Below are 21,355 nucleotides of genomic sequence, written 5' to 3' on the forward strand. Positions count from 1 at the left end.
TGATAACCATTGTGTCCCTATTAGTATCTTTTTTACACTGAGAAGGTTGGGTGAAATCCAAGGCCTGCAATGTAAGACGCCAAGATCGAATAGGTTAGAAGATGAGGTAAATCGAGTGATCAGGTGACGCCAAGCTTGGGTTTCTAAGACCGTGGATTGTAGGAGGAAGAGATAACTACGCTGGCAGATCTATAATGAAGGACCTGTAGTAACAGTTCTCTCATTAGTGTATAATAAGACAATTACACACTAATGGGTGATTACAGGCCTGAACCACTGTAGTAATGTGGAAATGATTAATTTTTATTTTTTATTTTTATATATATAGGAGCTGTAGGCTCTTTAGTTGAATAAATATTGACCACAAGGGGGCACCAAGTACACTGATTTTTTTCTCTCTCTCAAAATGTTTTCCTTCCATTCTCGCCTGAAGCCATTCATTCACTGCTGCCCGACAGTTCCACTGGTGCCAGCCAGGTACCAATACCTCACCCAACTGGCTGCTATTGAATTTCGACAGTGAGTGCCATTCATCCGTGGGGGCACCTCGACCAAGCCCAATCCTGTCCACATCTAACATCCTCCTGTGTGCTTCCGGCAAGGTCACTGAGGCGAGAACCATACAAACATAGAACCATAGAAAAGATACAGCACAGAAAGGGGCCATTTGGCCCATCGTGTCTGCGCCGGCTCAAAGAACAACCAGGTGCCCATTCTAATCCCACCTTCCTGCAGCTTACAGCACTTTAGGTGCATGTCCAGGCACTTTTTTTTAAAAAAGAGTTGAGGGTCCCTGCCTCTACCACCAATTCGGGCAGTGAATTCCATACACCCACCACCCTCTGGGTAGAAGCTTGGCTGATTTCATCTCCCTACTTAACCTGGGGCTCTGAGGCCTATTGTAGTGACCATACTCCTCCTTGCATTTGTATAACACTTTTAAAGAAAGAAAAAACTTGGATTTATATAGTGCCTTTCACAACCTCAGGATGTCCCAAAATGCTTCATGGTCAGTTAAGTCACTGTTGTAATGTAGAGAAACACGGCAGCCAATTTGTGAATAGCAAGATCCCACAAACAACATCAAGATGAATGACCAGATAATCTGTTTTTAGTGGTGTTGGTTGAGAGATAAATGAGGTTGCACACTGTCTGATTTGACCTGATTGACCAGCTGGAGAAGGGGATGAAATCAGGGGCAAGGGTACGGGGCTTTTGGTGGCAGCTAAATAAGATAACTTCATTTTTCCCAAAGTTCTGGCTTATCCCACGATAGGATGTCAGATAGACAGTCTCCTAACATAAGAGATGGCTGCGGAATCAAGGCTGGCGATACCTGCAGATAATGTTTTGAGGGGACATTAAATGAGGAAAACGGGCTTCTGCTGCTCAACTGGTCTTGCTCAGCAAGGTACTCTTCCTCCTCTTACTCTTCCTCCAAGTTCCGTCACCCTCCTCCTCCTCCCTCCCCGCCCCCCACCCCCCGGCAATCATGTGGCGGCCTTTGGCGGGAACCCAGATCTGCATACCCTACTGCCTTGGTGCTATGTTTTGTCGAGCTACAGCACCCGATACACCATTTGATAACTGACATGCTACACGCAATTGGTATCTTGTATTTTGATTAGTGGTAATGGGCAAGAGATGTTGACAAATTGAGTGGCAGCCAAACTCCAGAAAGGGTTGCCTGTACATTCCCTCAAAGTTGCCCTTTATAAACAGAAGCAGCTCGCCTGCTTGTATCTCCCAAACTGATACTGTGGTGTTATCTGATAAGCTAGGGTGGTCCCATTTGGGAGGCCACAGTGTCCTGAGATACATTGCCAATGACTTGAAGCACATTAAAGACTGAATTCTGGACTGGATTTGGTCTTAGTGCTTGGTGGTGGAGGAGCCCCTCCTCAGGGGCTTACTTCAGTACTTAGTGGACTTTGCGTAGGCTGGAGATTACTTATGGGGCTTTTGAAGGAGGGTTCTTCTGAGTGGATAGATTGAGGAGGGCACTTCCACTTTGGTTTCTCCCCTTCCTTCAAGTTGGCTAATTGAACAAATATGCTTCACTAACCCTGACAGCCTGTGCCTTCAACATGCTGAGGGCATATTTTACTGCTGTGTTCGATGTTATCATAGACTGATGTAGTGCCAGTGAAGGAAACTGGGGATCTGCTGATTCATTGCTTTAGGTGAGTTGATTCTTGACACCTATCCACTCAGGTCTCACGGCAGAAGTAGGGTTTCTAACATTTAGCATTAAGCAGGACAACCACCTGATCGAAGTACATAGGAACCGGAGGAGGCCATTTAGCCGCTCGAGCCTGTTCCGCCATTCAATGTAATCACGGCTGATCTGATTCCATATATCCTCCTTAGCCCCATAATCCCTTAATATCTTTGGTTAACAAAAATCTATCAATCTCAGATTTAAAATTAACAATTGAGTTGGCATCGATTGCCGTTTGCAGAAGAGAGTTCCAAACTTCTACCACCCTTTGCGTGTACAAGTGTTTCCTAACTTCACTCCTGAAAGTCCTGGCTCTAATTTTTGGGTTATGTCCCATAGTCCTAGACTCCCCAACCAGCAGAAATAGTTTCTCTCTATCTCCCTATCAGTTCCCCTTAATATTTTGAAAACTTCGATCAAATCATCCCTTAATCTTCTAAATTCCAGGGAATACAACACTAGTTTGTGTAATCTCTCCTCGTAATTTAACCCTTGGAATCCATGTATCATTCTAGTAAATCTACGCTGCACTCCCTCCAAGGCCAATATATCCTTCCTAAGCTGCGGTGCCCAGAACTGAACACAGTACTCCAGGTGTGGGCTAACCAGGGCTTTGTATAGCTGTAGCATAACTTTTACCCCCTTGTATTCTAGTCCTCTATCTATAAAGGCCAGCATTCCATTAGCCTTTTTGACGATTTGCTGTCCATGACATTTTAGTGGTCTATGTACATGTTTTGAGCTTTTCACCATTTAGAAAGTACTCTGATCTATCCTTTTTAGATCCAAAGTGAATGACCTCACATTTGCCTACATTCAAACTCATCCTTACCTGAGGGCAATACAATGGCAGAGAGCACGCCACCAAAACACACACTTATTGATCTGTAACATCAAAGAAGTTTGGCTTCCTATTTTGAGCCAAGCAATTCTTTTACCCTAACCGTTTTTAATAGAGTCCAATTCCATCCAAGGCTCGAATACTGTTGAGGGGAGGCTCTCCTAACATCTCTCTCGCACTCTTGGGCAGGATCCAAGAAGAGGCTTGTTATCTGCTAGATGATCCTGTTCTCACCTCTATCCTTTATCTTTTCTTTCTCTTGTTGTATTGATATTACCTGGTCACTGCACCTCAGATCTTGATTTTCCTAAACTCTAAATACATCATCTACACACCATCCTCCTAACTGTGCTGAAAATGAAGACTCATCTCACAATTTCCTACTCAGTCTTTTTCAGAACTACAAAACTAAGCAACAAGGTAAACTTCCTGGGGCAGATTTTCAACTTGCCATCTGGCTGTAAAGCCATCGTTGCAGATTGTCTGCCCGTTATAGGAACCGCTCGAGTTTCATTTCCATTGAAATAAATCAGAAGAAAAATTGGGTAGTATTTAGAATGGGTGGCTAATCCGCAGAGCCAGTTTTACACTTGGGGATAAATTGAAAATCTCCTCTCTCCTCCCCGTCCCCCAAAAAACTTTTAAAAATCAAACTTGGCGCCACCCAGGCTCTACTCAATGATTTAGCTCCTCTTCCGCCCTACCTCTGGTTATCTCTTGCTCTAGTGACCTTGGCTCTTCAGTCAGGCCTCTCACTAAAACAATCCTACTGAGTGAGTGAGATCTTTTTTCAGCATTGTGATAATTATTCATTGTTCTGTGGCCATTGAGCAGATTGTGTTCATACAGGTTAGACATCCTTATCACGGGTAGTTGGCACAGAATGGGTCACTTTTGAAACGGTAAGCCACAATTCTGTGTAGACATTTTCCCTAATTAGATCTATTGCCTCTCGTCTAATTGTCATTGAGGGAGTTTTAACATCACACACACAAAGAACGAGTACTTGGGTGAAGTATCAGAGGGCTGCTGTATGTGGATCTGTCACCTGGCATGAGTCAGAGCCTTCAGGAGAAGAGAAGTAACAGGAGAAAGTCAGAGGGGCAACTTGGAGAAGGAAAAAAAAAAGTGGACTTATATAACAAAGCTGTGAAGCATCATCATACAGTTAGTAACAAGGATGCCTACAGGATAGTCCTCCCTACATCCTCACTCTTCAGGAGTCAAGACTGATTGGACTTGCTTCCCAATCTTAACTCATTCTTTCCCAGCACCACAAAACTCTGTCATTGGTAGCCTTTCCCACATTTCCCTTCAGACTACAACAATGGCTATACTTCAAAAGTACTTAATTGGCTGTGAAGCCCTCAGGGAAGACCTGAAAATGTGAAAGACGCTAAATAAAAACACATTCCTCCTTCTTTCTCTTCTGACAATTTTCAGACTTGGCATCACTGAATCACTCGTGTGGTACCCTGTCATCCTTCAGATATTACACTGAGTCAGAGAGGTAAATTGGCAGCTTTCTTCATCAGTTCAACTATCAGCATTTCAGCAGAAAAGCCAATGGGCATTCAGATCATTCTGAGACCAACACGATCGAAGACTTATGTCCAACAAGTGCCGAACTCTGCACAAAGTATATAAATGATTTGCTGAAATAGTCTGAGAGAGAGAAGATATATTTAGATACTATGGTGAAATGTCAATCAATCGTGTTTTGAATCTCGGAGGCCTGGCGGTCTTTCAGTGTTACACGATCCGACCCCGCAGATTAACATCGACCAACAGAGACAGGGTAGACGGAAGGAACCAAGGATGGTCCCTTCCTCCTCTTTTAATCTCTCTTGCTTTTTCTCTTTCCACAGACCTTTCAACTATTAACTGAAGACCCTAAAATTGCATTAACGTGAGCGTCACTACATCAAGCCTACCAGTGTTGAAATGTACCATTCATGTGTTTTAAAAAGCATAATTTTCACTCTCTACATCTTAGTGTCTATTTTATAGGTTTTTTTCTTGCAACAGACTCCTCACTCAGACTATAAGGATGTTAATTCTCAAGTTTGAACGTTTACGATTTAAATGCACACTGCCTAATTGCTGTTTGCGTTCAGTTTATGAGTTGCTGATTTTTTCTTCATCGGGGACATGATTCTCTATATTTAGTTGAGTTGACGATAGGATTACATATCAAAATACAAACTTTAACGTTTGCGGAATGCACCTGTCCTCACCCCCAAGCTCCAGTCACTGACACCAACGCACAAGCTGAGAGCAGCAGTTCTGCATCTGTTACTGCCAGTAACAGAAGGTGACTGGGGAAAGGAACGTGTGCTGCTTCTCCACCACTGGGACAGGGCAGCCTGCAAATTCTTAAGCCATTGCTGTTCCACCCTACATTTTCTCCCTTCACTACATCATAGCGAGCAGTCATTTTGATAGCTGTGGAAGTGCCAGCCATACTGAGGAAGTGCTGCACCATCGGAGCTACCGTCTTTCGGATGAGGCATTAAACCGAGGTCCCGTCTACCCTCTCAGGTGGACGTAAATGATCCCGTGACACTATTCGAAGAAGAGCAGCGGATTTCTCCCCAGTGTTCTGATCTACATTTATCTCTCAACCAACATCACTAAAAAAACATTATCTGGTCATAATCATATTGCTGTTTGTGGGACCATGCTGTGTGCAAATTGGCTCCTGTGTTTCTGACATTACAACAGTGATTACTCTTCAAAAAAGTACTTATTTGGCTGTGAAGTGCTTTGAGACATCCTGAGGTCATGAAAGGTGCTATATAAATGCAAGTCTTTTTTATAGCTATCTTGCAGATTTCAGAGTAGCATAGAATGCCTTGTTTCAGTGTCTGGCTCTTACCCGTTAAATTACTTCAGTGACTTTTGTTTCTTGTAAGTGATGATGAAAACCATACAGAGGAACGGATAGTCCTGACTGGTTTTCCTATCCCTAACTTCCCTAATCCAAGGGGGTGCTGAGTTTAACTGTAGCAGCCCTACTGCTGCTCCAGTTGACGTTATTTGACACAGACCGAACCCGAGACCTTAATGGTCTATAGGGCTCATTTACTCATTGGGTGAACTCACTGAGCTGGTGGACAAACTGTGATAATGGGGTATTCCTTCAGATTGTTCACTTGCCTGCTCATTGTCACTTGACTATTAATACATATTGGCCTGCAACCATTATAACACATTGGTGAGAAAAGTAAGCCAGCCGAGAGCAACAGGTCCAAGGAAGAGCAGCTCTTTACTTGAAACTCAACTGGCTGAGGTGAACAGGTCAGAGCAACAGGCATCCCTGGCAAGCAGATGAGGCAAGCAGACCCAAGTGATAGGCAGTCCTGGGATTCATACATCTGACCTACAATATTAATTTTTTTAAAAAGGACTCACCTCTTTAGGTTTTGACTTTATTTCAATATCATTAAACTGTACGCCCTTTTCGTAATGTGTACAAGAGGCACCATTTTATTTACAAAAGACATGTTGAAAAGATAGAGATAAATCCTACTTCATCCGACGCTGGAAGAGGATTTAATTTGTAAACATAAAACAAAAATAAAGCCCTACATTTCCACTCCGTGTTGTAATTCTTTCTTACTGCAGAAACCATGTAAACGGAAAATATATTTGCTAAATAAGTTAAGACCAATAGTTTCCTGTGGGTATGGATGAGTGTGTTCCATACAGCAGGATCTGAACTCCCAGCTGGATTATTCTTTGAACAACGTCACTAGCATTTCAGTAAAGTATCATGGTGACTACACACCTACCAGTACAATTATAGATTTTGTCCTTTTAAAAGTGGGTTGTGGCGTAAAGAGCATTTTGTGCTGTATGACACTAGGGTGAAGTATTGGTGATTACAGGTCTGTCACTGGTGGAGGTAGTACCTTCACAGCATGGACTCCAGCGGTTCAAGTTGATGGCCCACCACCCACCTTCTCAAGGGAAACTAGAGATGGGCAATAAATGTCGGCCTTGCCAGGAACGTCCACATCCCAAGAATGATTTTTTTTAAAGTATTGGGATCAATTTGAACTGATGAATTGAGCACCACACAAGGTGCGTATTGTCACGTTACAGTGTATTGGTTGGGTGCACTGTTTTCTATTGGCCGTTGATACAAATGTGCTAAGTGACATCACTGGATAATGTGCTCCATTAAATCATTTTGATTAACCACTAAATAATTAAATAAACGTACACCACCTTGAAAGTGGAGCTCTTCAAACGTTAGCATACAACGTTTAACATTTGTACCTGAAATCCCTTTCTCTGTTGAGTTCGCAGAGCCATTGGCCTATTTATCTTAAAATGAGTTCTTTCCACTGTCAAAATACTGAACTCTGTATAAACTTGTTAAATGTCAAGTGCTATTATTGGAAGAGCTGATTTTTAAGGAGTTAACTTCCTAATAAAATTATTAATATAACAGCTTTCAAATATTGAATGAAAATGCAGCCGTACAGTAAACAGAGAGTGGATCACACTACCTTATAAATGATGTGATCGCCCGCACATGGGAGTGTTTCCGTCTCAGATTAATTCTGGTGCATTAAGTAAATAATAAAATTTGGTACTTTTAATATAACATCCCTAATTTTTATTGCCGCTCATGTGATTCTGTGTTATCCAGCTGCCAGGTTTGATGGGAAAGTGTTTCATGAGCTTCCTGTTATCACGAAGGATTGAAATTCTTTCAGTTTTCTTTTGCCTGATGAAAGGACTTAACTGGTTTTAGACAAAAAAAAAATCTGACCTTTAGCCAGCTGAATAAGAGGGATCACATCAACTACAGTAAACTGTACACGATTGGCACTAATTACATGTAATTCCTTCCTCTTCCTCTAGTTGTTGCTGGTGAATTTCCAATCACCCAATCTTCAATTTTGCTGCAAACAGAGGAAAAACAAACTGATTAATTAAAGGAGAAAAAAATTGCAAATGTTGGAAATCCGAAATTAAAACAGAAAATGCCGGAAATGCACAGCAGGTCAGTCAGGATTCTGATATGATGGAGGGTTATGACCAAGCAGTTGCCTAGCTGTCTCTTCCACATTCCAATTCACCTGCTGTGCATCTTCAGCATTCTCTGTTTTTGTCAGATTACACTTGATCGTAATGTCAACAAGCCGTTAACAAATGAATGATATTTTCATACAAAGCACGTCCTTATCAATAAAAGATCGCAAGATATTCAAGGATGAGGAAAGCCATTCGGCCCATCCAGAGACCCTACAGCCCCCAACCAATTGTTTCTTAAATGATTCCAGGGTTGTATTTTCCATTACTCCATCCATAAGCCCAGTATCGATTACTGTTGTGTGAAGAATTGCCTGACATCAGTCCTAAATATGCCTTTTATTAGTTTAACCCTCTGGCCCCTTGTCCTACTCTCGCAATTCAATTTAAAGTAATTTTTCAGATTTACCTCTTCCATACCGTTTATCTCATATACCTCTATAGGGTCACCTCTCAGGTACCTCCTGTCTAGGTAAAGAAGCCCAGTTTCTTCAGACCTTTATCATAACTCAGACCTCTGACACTAAGCATCAGTCTCAAAACTCAAAGGCTGCTGAGATTCAGAAGGACTGCAAGTAATACTTCATGATACACTGTGCAATATTTTGCTCCATATTAATTGAAATGCATGTTATACTCTAACTCTTAGAGGGTAGAAGTCTGACATGAAGACTTCTTTTAAGGCAATTGGCAAAAGAACCAGAGAGGAGATGAGGAGAATTGATTTACGCAGCGAATTGTTATGGTCTGGAATGCACTGCCTGAAAGGGTGGTGGAAGTAGATTCAATAATAACTTTCAAAAGGGAATTGGATATATACTTGAAAAGGAAAAATTTGCAGGGCAATGGGGAAACAGCAGGGGATAGCTGTTCCAAAGAGCCGGCACAGGCATGATGGGCCGAATGGCCTCCTGTGCTGGATGATTCTATGAATGTGCTGTATCACTAAAGAGTGTTGATTCAAGTTTTCTCAATCCTCCCTTGAAGACACTGATTCATAGAGTATGGTTCCACAGGCACCGGCCATCCTCTGGTTTCTCACCCAAGTGACCATTCTTCATATGTGATCACAGCATTCTTGAGTTGCAGTCACAATCCCAATCTTGTGGCTCATTAGTTCCATGTCGAAATCTCTCTGCTGCTTTCAGGCCAGTGCTCTGACACTGTATAAGGTAATTCCTGTGTTTTGACTTGGGCCCAATCAGGAGGTGTTTGAATGTCTTGTACGTAGCATCATTTAACTGCTTAATGATAGAATATCTGTGTTCGTTTTGCGAGTTGTATAGACAAATTACTCCGTGCAGTCTACATAAGATCTTAGTAAAATTTGATTGGGAACCACAAGTGGTGATTTATTTTCTGCTTGGTTGTTGCTAGTTTAAGATGGTCTTGTAAACAATTTTTAACTGCATTTGGCAGATTGGCCATCGTCACAATATTCTGTGCAGATTAATTTCTTATCTAAATAGCATTTTATTTGGTGTCAGTCTCATCAGTCATCATGAACTCCCAGATTGACAGGTCAACATTAAGGATACCATTGACAATTTGAGGATTCTTTGACGATTTGCTAACAAACTTTATAAATGCCTTTCAAAGTTGAGCTGCTTAATCATGTCTTCAACTGAGGCAGCATGTAAACCATCCAGATCTACAGATTCCCAAGAGTATCTTGAATATTTAGGAAAAGAGGAACCTCAAAGTTCTTCCGTTAGTTACTGTCATAAATTTTAACTTGTTTTGTTTCCATTTCTTTCAGCTTTGTCGCCCCAACTATTATCTCTCCCCCCTGCTGCCAAAACCCTGATCCAAACCTTTATTACCTTCAGGCTTGGTTTCTCCAATTTTTTTTTTATTCGTTCATGGGATGTGGGCGTCGCTAGCGAGGCCGGCATTTATTGCCCATCCCGAATTGCCCTTGAGAAGGTGGTGGTGAGCCGCCTTCTTGAACCACTGCAGTCCGTGTGGTGAAGGTTCTCCCACAGTGCTGTTAGGAAGGGAGTTCCAGGATTTTGACCCAGCGATGATGAAGGAACGGCGATATATTTCCAAGTCGGGATGGTGTGTGACTTGGAGAGGAACATGCAGGTGGTGGTGTTCCCATGTACCTGCTGCTCTTGTCCTTCTAGGTGGTAGAGGTCGCGGGTTTGGGAGGTGCTGTCGAAGAAGCCTTGGCGTTGCTGCAGTGCATCCTGTGGATGGTATACACTGCAGCCACTGTGCGCCAGTGGTGAAGGGAGTGAATGTTTAGGGTGCTGGATGGGGTGCCAATCAAGCGGGCTGCTTTGTCCTGGATGGTGTCGAGCTTCTTGAGTGTTGTTGGAGCTGCACTCATCCAGGCAAGTGGAGAGTATTCCATCACCCTCCTGACTTATGCCTTGTAGATGGTGGAAAGGCTTTGGGGAGTCAGGAGGTGAGTCACTCGCCGCAGAATACCCAGCCTCTGGCCTGCTCTTGTGGCCACAGTGTTTATATGGCTGATCCAGTTAAATTTCTGGTCAATGGTGACCCCCAGGATGTTGATGGTGGGGGATTCAGCGATGGTAATACCGTTGAATGTCAAGGGGAGGTGGTTCGACTCTCTCTTGTTGGAGATGGTCATTGCCTGGCACTTTTCTGACGCGAATGTTACTTGCCACTTTTGAGCCCAAGCCTGGATGTTGTCCAGGTCTTGCTGCATGCGGGCTCGGACTGGTTCATTATCTGAGGGGTTGCGAATGGAACTGAACAATGTGCAATCATCAGCAAACATCCCCATTTCTGACCGTTATGATGGAGGGAAGGTCATTGATGAAGCAGCTGAAGATGGTTGGGCCTAGGACACTGCCCTGAGGAACTCCTGCGGCAATGTCCTGGGGCTGAGATGATTGGCCACCAACAACCACTACCATCTTCCTTTGTGCTAGGTATGACTCCAGCAACTGGAGAGTTTTCCTCCTGATTCCCAATGACTTCAATTATACTAGGGCTCCTTGGTGCCACACTCGGTCAAATGCTGCCTTGATGTCAAGGGCAGTCACTCTCACCTCACCTCTGGAATTCAGCTCTTTTGTCCATGTTTGGACCAAGGCTGTAATGAGGTCAGGAGCCGAGTGGTCCTGGCGGAACCCAAACTGAGCATCGGTGAGCAGGTTATTGGTGAGTAAGTGCCGCTTGATAGCACTGTCACCGACACCTTCCATCACTTTGCTGATCATCGAGAGTAGACTGATGGGGCGGTAATTGGCCGGATTGGATTTGTCCTGCTTTTTGTGGACAGGACATACCTGGGCAATTTTCCACAATTGTCGGGTAGATGCCAGTGTTGTAGCTGTATTGGAACAGCTTGGCTAGAGGCGCAGCTAGTTCCAAAGCACAAGTCTTCAGCACTACAGCCAGGATGTTGTCGGGGCCCACAGCCTTTGCTGTATCCAGTGCACTCAGCCGTTTCTTGATATCACGTGGAGTGAATCGAATTGGCTGAAGACTGGCTTCTGTGATGGTTGGGATATCGGGAGGTGGCCGAGATGGGTCATCCACTCGGCACTTCTGGCTGAAGATGGTTGCAAACACTTCAGCCTTGTCTTTTGCACTTACGTGCTGGACTCCGCCATCATTGAGGATGGGGATGTTTACAGACCCTCCTCCTCCCGTTAGTTGTTTAATTGTCCACCACCATTCACGACGGGAGAGCTTTGATCTGATCCGTTGGTTGTGGAATCGCTTAGCTCTGTCTATAGCATGTTGCTTCCGCTGTTTAGCACGCATGTAGTCCTAAGTTGTAGCTTCACCAGGTTGGCACCTCATTTTTAGGTACGCCTGGTGCTGCTCCTGGCATGCTCTTCTACACTCCTCATTGAACCAGGGTTGATCTCCTGGTTTGTTGGTAATGGTAGAGTGAGGAATATGCCAGGCCATGAGGTTACAGGTTGTGCTGAAATACAATTCTGCTGCTGCTGATGGCCCACAGCGCCTCATGGATGATCAGTTTTGAGCTGCTAGATCTGTTCTGAATCTATCCCATTTAGCACGGTGGTAGTGCCACACAACACGTTGGATGGTGTCCTCAGTGCGAAGACGGGACTTCGTCTCCACGAGGACTGTGCGGTGGTCACTCCTACCAATACTGTCATGGACAGATGCATCTGCGACAGGTAGATTGGTGAGGACGAGGTCAAGTAAGTTTTTTCCTCGTGTTGGTTCGCTCACCACCTGCCGCAGGCCCAGTCTCGCAGCTATGTCCTTCAGGACTCGGCCAGTAGTGGTGCTACTGAGCCACTCTTGGTGATGGACATTGAAGTCCCCTACCCAGAGTACATTCTGTACCCTTGCTACCCTCAGTGCTTCCTCCAAGTGGTGTTCAACATGGAGGAGGACTGATTCATTAGCTGAGGGAGGACGGTAGGTGGTAATCAGCAGGAGGTTTCCTTGCTCATCTTTGACCTGATGCCATGAGGTCCAGAGTCAATGTTGAGGACTCCCAGGGCCACTCCTGAGCAGACGAGGAGGAATGCGATGGACATCTACAGACGCTGAAAGACGCCCTAGTAAGAACGGGATATGATGCTCGACTCATCGATCGACAGTTCCGACGGGCCACAGCGAAAAATCGCGTAGACCTCCTCAGAAGACTAACACGGGACGCAACCAACAGAGTACCCTTCGTCGTCCAGTACTTCCCCGGAGCGGAGAAACTACGCCATGTTCTCCGCAGCCTTCAACATGTCATCAATGATGACGAACACCTCGCTATGGCCATCCCCACACCTCCACTACTCGCCTTTAAACAGCCACCCAACCTCAAACAAACCATCGTTCGCAGCAAATTACCCAGCCTTCAGGAGAACAGCGTCCACGACACCACACAACCCTGCCACGGTAACCTCTGCAAGACATGCCAGATCATCGACACAGATACCACCATCACACGAGAGGACACCACCCACCAGGTGCACGGTTCATACTCCTGTGACTCGGCCAACGTTGTCTACCTCATACGTTGCAGGAAAGGATGCCCCAGAGCATGGTACATTGGTGAGACCATGCAGACGCTGCGACAACGGATGAACGGACACCGCGCAACAATCGCCAAACAGGAGGGTTCTCTCCCTGTCGGGGAACACTTCAGCAGTCATGGACATTCAGCCACCGACCTTCGGGTAAGCGTACTCCAAGGCGGCCTTCGAGACACACGACAACGCAAAATCGTCGAGCAGAAATTAATAGCCAAGTTCCGCACCCATGAGGACGGGATCTTGGGTTCATGTCACACTACACGTAAACCCACCAGTGAACAAATGTTATCTGTTTTCAATATAACGGGTCATTGACTGTCTTCCTTATCGCTCTCTCTCTTTTTTTTTTGGGGGGTTGTATATTCAGTGGCCTTTTAGATGACACCTTTCTGTCTGCTCACTGTGATTGCCTTGGCAACGGGCAGTAATCACCAGGCTTTGTTCTGTGATCTTAAAATGCAAAGGATTCGAAATTGTCTTTTCCACACCGCCTAAGGAAGGGGAAAGCCCCCGAAAGCTTGTGGGATTAAAAATAAAATCGTTGGACTATAACTTGGTGTTGTAAAATTGTTTACAATTGTTAACCCCAGTCCATCACCGGCATCTCCACATCATCCCTTGAGAAGGTGAGCTTTCTTGAACTGCTGCGGTCCATGCGGTTAAGGTGCTCCCACAGTGCTGTTAGGTAGAGAATTCCATAATTTTGACCCAGTGACGGTGAAGGAACAGGCGATATATGTCCAAATTGGGAAGATGTGTGACTTGGAAGGGAACTTGGAGGTGATGGTGTTCCCATGCACCTGCTGCCGTCATCCTTCTAGGTGGTGGAAATCACAGGTTTGGGAGGTCCTGCTGAAGAAGCCTTGGCGAATTGCTGCAGTACATCCTATAGGCAGTACACACTGCAGCCACGGTGCGCCAATGGTGGATGTTTTAGGTGGTTGATGGGCTGCTGATCAAACCTTGTCGTGGATTGTGTCAAGATTCTTGAGTGTTGGGCTGCACCCATCCAGGCAAGTAGAGAGTAATAAGATAATAATAAAGTCAGTGGAAAGGAAGATTGAGTTGGGTGTACAGCGGGTGGTCGCTCCACTACCAGCCATTTTGCACCCCCCCCCACCCCCACCCCGACCCTGCTGAAGTTGAATTTTGCTCTCATTAAGTATTAATAAGTATTGCAGTTCTACCATCTCAACATCCATATTTCCTCTGCCTTTAATGACTACATCTGGAATTTCTCACAATTTCTCCCACTCCGCTGCCATAACATTGTTGGAAGTTCGGTGGAAGCCCTGTTTATGCGCATAAACAGGCTTCCTCTGAAGTTACAGCAGCAGAACGGGAAACACCCCAAGGCAATTGCTTCTCCCTTTCCCCCAGGTCCTTTTCCTCTGTGTTGTAAATACTGAGTCTGATTGAGGTTGTAGTTTGTTATGAGACTTTTGTTAATATACTGAAAATCGCACCTACTTCACCATGTCAAATATACTCAGCTCTTTCATAACTAGATGATGGTGAAGTGGTTTATTCTGTATAGTGTGAACATCACCTGCCACCTCTTTCCTATTTATAGAACTGCTTTTCATCTTTAGTCATCCATCCTACATATAGATTTTATTTGTGTTATCTGCAGCTTTCTGATATTATTCTTGATCACCCCTGTGTCATTTATAAAGTCCAGGTTAGACAGTCTGTGAATAAGGTGATAGTTCCTTCTCCATTTATCCATAATAATGCTACAAAGACCAATTAGGGCATGCTGCAACACCAGGCCAATGATGAGAGGTGTATTCCAATCTCCTCATAGAAACAAACCCAATCCTGCTCCTTAAACTTGATGCTGAATTCAGACTCAATGGTCTAGAAATTAGATCACACCAAAAACATGCCGGGAGCTGGATTTGCAATTCATGCGCCTGTTTGCCTGGTCCCAGCCAACAAGTGAAATTGGTGCTGGGACCTCATTACAAGGTAGGAGTGCAGCCAGCACTACCCGCGTTGGTTACATGCCTGTTTTGGGGAGGGGGCAGAAATCGGGCTTGACTGACACCACTTACAGACAGACAGCACCTCTTAAAGGGGAGGAGCACTCTGGCTGCAGACAGTAGGGAAACTGCCCAGATTGAAGATGGCTGGAAGATGTGCAGAGAGGGCACTCAGGTTCTCTGATGCTGCTTTGGAGGACCTGGTGCAGGCGGTGGACAGGAAGTGGGAGACCCTGTTTCCCCCCACCAAAAGACAGAGAGCTCTCCAGGCAACACCTTCACCGCCAGTGGGAAGAGGTTGCAGAGGAGGTCAGTGGCAAGAGCTTAGCTCCCAGGATTTGGCTACATTGTCAAAAGAAGTTCACTGACCTCACTAGAGTTGTCAAGGTAAGAATACTGCTCCCTTACTCTCTGCTTATACCACCATCATCAGCCTCACTACTCACAATACTCCCCTCCTGTGCTTCCCTTTACTCTCCTACAATCACTAAACCTCCTTCTCCTCATACTCACACACTCACCACTACTGCAATCCTCACTTCCCCACACCACACCACACTTCTTACAAACTGCATACCAACTATTCTACCATGACAGGCACATTCTCTAAACACCTCACAAGACTGGCACTAAAACACTCCATTTCTTACAGGAGAAGGTCGTGCACAACTTGAGACAGGAGGCTGCCACCAGAGGAGGCCGAACCTGCCTGCACACCTTCTTCCCTGTGGAGTAAACCGTGCTGGACATCACGAGCAGGGGCAGAGTCATAGCTGTGGTGACTGGCAACACTGGAAGAGACGTCATGGAGGGTTTCTTCACACCTTATCCTTTTGTTCCCTTCTTTTATCTCACCCTGCACACACTGCATGACAAACTGCAGTAGCTTTCACCAGCCACTTGTCTCTCTGCTCTCCCTTCACACTAAAAGCTAGCCCTTGCCCTTCTCTTTCTTTTCCTGTGCTGAAAATGTGGAGATACCTCTACCACTTCAGGAAGAGGAGGCCAGCCTTCCTGAAGATGCATGTCACTTGATCATACCACAGCAAGCGGCAGCTCAGAGAGTGGCACCACGTGTACTTTAGAGGGCAGGCTAAAGGAGAGGTCTTCATGTAGTGAATCAGTGGCCATCAATGCAGGAGCTAGGGCAGGGAGATAGGATGCCACAGGTGCCAGCTCATCGGAAGGTGAGATCACATACTAGCTCAACTGCAGAGGACTCAAATGCTGACTTTGAGGGCCCAGGCTACTGAAGAAGGCTGATGGGCAGACACCAGGAAATGCTGGGTGCACTGGGCAGCAAGCTTACGCACAATGGCTCAGAGCGTGGAGGAGTCCAGCTCCAAGTTGTGTCAAGGCTTCACGCAGAGCATGAAGACCATTCTTTCCAACATGGACTGAGTGGTGAGCTCCATGAACACGACAGTGGCACCCACCATGATGGAGCCTCTGGTGACAGCTGTGACAGCAGCCATGGAAGCTCAGATGGCTGCCACCTTGACTTTGGAGGCCAGTGTTGACAGGGGCTTCCAGAGCATCACATCAGTCCTGCACTCTGTTCTCATGCAGAGCAGTAGAATTGGTAAGGCGCAGTCTCAGGTGAGTGGCCATGGCTCCATAGGAGAGGCACCTGCCCTGTCTCAGGATGACAGCATATCTGCTCCCCCGACACCCACTCCGCCAGTGTCCCTGTTGGTGCCACACAGCCAGCGGGGTCACTGGGGGGCCACTGCCCCGGCCCACGCCAAAATTCTGCAGTCTGCAGCGGGGCCCTCTAGGCCCAGAGCTGCCAGAGGTCACCCACCACAGCCATCTGAACTGTCCTCAATGGAAAGTCAGCAGCCTTCCAGCTCCCAAGCTGTAGCCACTGGGGAAACACTTCATAGGAGCACCACATCTTGTAAACAAGCATAGAGACAGACACTAAAGGATTGTACAAGGGTGAGTCATAACTATTTCTATTAACTATTAGATACAGATTTCAGTTGTTTGATACATTTATTTTTTTATCTGGATTTAGTGTTGGTGCTTATATTTGTAATGAAGTGAGGGCAACACCCATGGACTGGACTGAAGCAAAGCAATCGGATGGTGGTAGTAAGGTCGGTGATAAGGATTGTGGGACTGTTGGTGTGTTGGGGATGGGAAGGATGGTTTAGATGAAGCACTCTGGGATATGCTGCTCCCCAAGAGCTATGGCAGCTAGGGGCACTTGTGGTCATGCTGCTCCTGATCTTCCTCCTGCTCTTGGTCCTGCTCCTGCTCATGCTCCTGGTCTTAGTCCTGCTCCTCCTCCTCCAACTGCTCCTGCTACTGCTCCTCCAGCTTCTATTCCTCCTCCTGCTGCACTTCTTGCTGCCTAGGTGGTGCTAAGTGTTGGTCCCTCATGGTGGCAAAGTCATGGAGCATGCATCAGATGAACGCAAAACTAGATACCAGCTCAGGGGTGTACTGCAAAGCCCCTTCCGAACGGTCCAGGCAGCAGAATCTGCTTGAGCACCATTACTGTCTGCTCGATGATGTTTCAGGTGACGGCATGGCTCTCGTAGGCCAGCTCTGCAGCTGTGCCCGGGTTCCTGACAGGAGTCATCAGCTAAGTCTGTAGGGCTAGTCTTTGTCAGTAAACCTGATGGCTTGGTTGGAACAAAGGCAGCATAGAGGATAAATGAATCATGACTGCTGCCAAGAAACCGGGCACAGACCTGCATGATGCACTGCCTGTGGTTGCAAACAAGCTTGATGTTGAGGAAGTGGGATCACTTTCTATTCAGAAGGATGCCAGGATGATGATGAGGAGTACGCAAGACAATGTGAGTGCAGTCTATGGCATTTTGGACCCTGAGAAGCCTGCAATGCGGGCAAAGCCTAGTGCTCTCTCGTTCTGCTTCCCTCTGTCCATGGGGAATGAGATGTAGCTGAACCTCCTGCAATAGAGAGCCTCGGTGACCTCACTGATACAGTGTTGAACTGCAAACTGGGAGATGTCGCTGTGTCACGCTCTGCAGCTTCTAAGAAGCAACCCAATTTCACAAAAGGGTCCAACTACAGGAGTAGGACCCTTATTTAAATATTGTAATGAGCTTTCTACATGCTTCTGGTGGACACCTACGGAGGAGCCCTGTCCAATATTGCGGGCAACGTACTGCTGGCTGCTCGCCATATTGGACCTATAGGCACCCATTTTATGCCTGTAAAACGAGTGAAGCATGATCAAATTCCTAGGCCCCTGTTTCTCTACGGGTTTTCTGGTATAACGGTTAGATGTCCCTTGGGATAGATAGGTGGAAGTAACTGCCGGATAAGTAGTTTTACATTCTATGTTACACTGATATTTTCGCATATTGATATGAGTTACCTCTGTTCTGATCATTTGGTGGAGTTTCCTTTTTGGAGTCTATTGCTCTATATCTTACCTAAAATTCATGGTGTTACATTCATGTTGAATTGATCAGTTTTTTCCAAATCTTCATCCGTTAATGAGCACAGTTAGTGGTTTCTTCAGTGCTCCATCAAGCTCACTCTTGTCAGGAACTGGCCTGGGTGGAAAGTGTCAAGCTCTCCTAATTTTTTTTTGCCAAACTGAACATTCTCTTCACCACCTTTTCATATTATAACTTGCTATCCTGCTCCCAGCTCAACTCTCTGTTGCTCCCAGTAAGTCTGCCATAACATTGCAAATGGCTGCTTATCCTGCTTCTTCTCAGCTTATGAATTGAATGGTATTCTCATTGGCCTCTGATATCCAGTCCTTTTTGGCCTGAATCTGAAAGTCCAGCGCCTTGTTGGTTTAGGAGTTTCTTTTAATGTGTTCCACACTATTTCACAGACATTCATTCTAGGTCTATTAATGTAGAACATGCACACTAATAATAGTTTGAATGACCTGGGACACTTGTAGGACACTTCAGGCTTCATTATAAATACGTGTTCTGTTTCCAACAACAGGTTTTTGGCCAGGTTATGGAATATTTGATCATAAGATTAAGGTAAATAGGTTTTGAAACCTCTCATCTCTAGAGATTCATATTACAGTGTGAGTATCATTCCAGTTTATCTTCTTGGTCCTCCATATTTGTTTGCAATGAGCTCTTTATTGTTACCTATATTGTTTTATTGTTTCCTTTATTGTTTTATTGTTTCCTATATTGAACACAAAATAATGCTGAACTATTTCTCTTCCTGCAGTGATTTATTTTCAATTACAACTCAACATTTGGATTTAGCTTCTTTGAAAGTAGATAAACCGCCAGGCCCGGATGAAATGTATCCCAGGCTGTTAAGAGAAGCAAGGGAGGAAATAGCGGAGGCTCTGACCATCATTTTCTGATCCTCCCTGGTTACAAGCATGGTGCCGGAGGATTGGAGGACTGTTGTACTGTTGTTTAAAAAGGGAGAAAGAGATAGACCAAGTAATTATAGGCCAGTCAGTCAAACCTCGGTGGTGGGAAAATTATTGGAATCAATTCTGAGGGACAGCATAAATCGTCATTTAGAAAGGCACAGGTTAATCAAGGACTGTCAGAATGGATTTGTTAAAGAAAGGTCGTATCTAACTAACTTGATTGAATTTTTTGAGGCGGTAACAAGGAGGGTCGATGTGGGTAGCGTATTTGATGTAGTGTACATGGATTTTAGCAAGGCCTTTGACAAGGTCCCACATGACAGGCTGGTCAAAAAAGTAAAAGCCCATGGGATCTATGGGAAAGTGGCTAGTTGGATCCAAAATTGGCTCAGTGGCAGGAAGCAAAGGGTAATGGTTGACGGGTGTTTTTGCGACTGGAAGGCTGTTTCCAGTGGGGTTCCGCAAGGCTCAATACTAGGTCTCTTGCTTTTTGTGGTATATATTAATGATTTGGAGTTGAATGTGGAGGGCAGGTGATACAAAAATTGGCTGTGTGGTTGACTGCACGAAGACATCAATGGACTGGTCAGGTGGGCAGAAAAGTGGCAAATGGAATTCAATCCAGAGAAGTGTGAGGTAGTGCATTTGGGGAGGGCAAACAAGGAAAGGGAGTACACAATAAATGGGAGGATACTGAGAAGTGTAGAGGAAGTGAGGGACCTTGGTGTGCATGACCACAGATTCCTGAAGGTAGCAGGGCAGGTAGATAACGTGGTTAAAAAGGCATATGGGATAGCTTTCTTTATTAGCCATAGCATAGAATATAAGTGCAGGGAGGTTATGCTAGAACTGTATAAAACATTGGTTAGGCCACAACTTGAGTACTGCATACAGTTCTGGTCATCACATTACAGGAAAGATGTGATTGCACGAGAGAAAGTACAGAGGAGATTTACAAGGATGTTGCCAGGGCTGAAGAATTTTAGCTATGAGAAAAGATTGGATACGCTGGGGTTGTTTTCTTTGGAACAAAGGAGGCTGAGGGGAGATTTAATTGAGGTATATACAATTATGACAGGACTAGATAGAGTGGATAGGGAGCACCTATTTCCCTTAGCAGAGGGGTCAGTGATCAGGGGGCATAGATTTAAAGTAATTGATAGAAGGATTAGAGGGGAGCTGAGGAGAAATGTTTTCACTCAGAGGGTGGTAAGGGTCTGGAACTTACTGCCTGAAAGGGTGGTAGAGGCGGAAACCCTCAACTCATTTAAAAAGTACTTGGATGTGCACTTGAAGTGCCGTTACCTACAGGGCTATGGACCAAGTGCTGGAAAGTGGGATTAAGCTGAACAGATCTTTTTCCGCCAGCGTGAACACAATGGGCCGAATGGCTTCCTTCTGTGCTGTAACTTTCTATGATTCTAACATTTCATTTGGTCATTTTTGTCTGCAATTCAATTTTACGCGTCCCATATATTTAATATACCCATTGCATTGACCTGTTTTATGTATGTGTGTCTCATATATTTAATATGCCCATGACATTGCCCCACTTTATGGGGTTTGTCCAATATATTTAATATTTCCATGGCTTTGACCTGTTTTATGTGTGTCTCATATATTTAATATCTACATGTCATTGACCTGTTTTATGTGTATCTCATATCTAATACTTCCATGGCATTGATTTGTTACATGTATGTCCAATATGTTTAATATATCATTGGCAATGACTTGTTTTATGTTTGTCTCGTATATTTAATACATCCATAGCATTGATCTGTTTTGTGTGTGTCTGATATATTTAATAATTCCAAGCAATTAAATTGTAAATTCATTATCCCTGGCTCAGGTCCAGGGGAGAAGAACTTAGTGTGTCATAAACAGGTTACAACCATTCACATTTGTATGAGTCCCTTTGTTAAA

The 21,355-nt window shown here is 44.9% G+C and overlaps 1 protein-coding gene across 1 annotated transcript in view; it reads right to left on the reverse strand.

The window, feature by feature from the left end:
- Positions 1-6,479: 6,479 nt before the first annotated feature.
- The window catches only part of LOC137342021 (transmembrane protein 233), a 43,195-nt gene continuing 28,319 nt past the window's right edge, over positions 6,480-21,355 (reverse strand). Inside the window, exon 3 of the mRNA XM_068005624.1 lies at positions 6,480-7,978. Coding sequence (XP_067861725.1) covers positions 7,970-7,978 — 9 coding nt within the window. The 3' untranslated portion in view covers positions 6,480-7,969. The remainder of the gene's footprint in view (positions 7,979-21,355) is intronic.

This window comes from Heptranchias perlo, chromosome 25 (genome assembly GCF_035084215.1).
Source record: "Heptranchias perlo isolate sHepPer1 chromosome 25, sHepPer1.hap1, whole genome shotgun sequence".
Lineage (NCBI taxonomy): Eukaryota > Metazoa > Chordata > Chondrichthyes > Hexanchiformes > Hexanchidae > Heptranchias > Heptranchias perlo.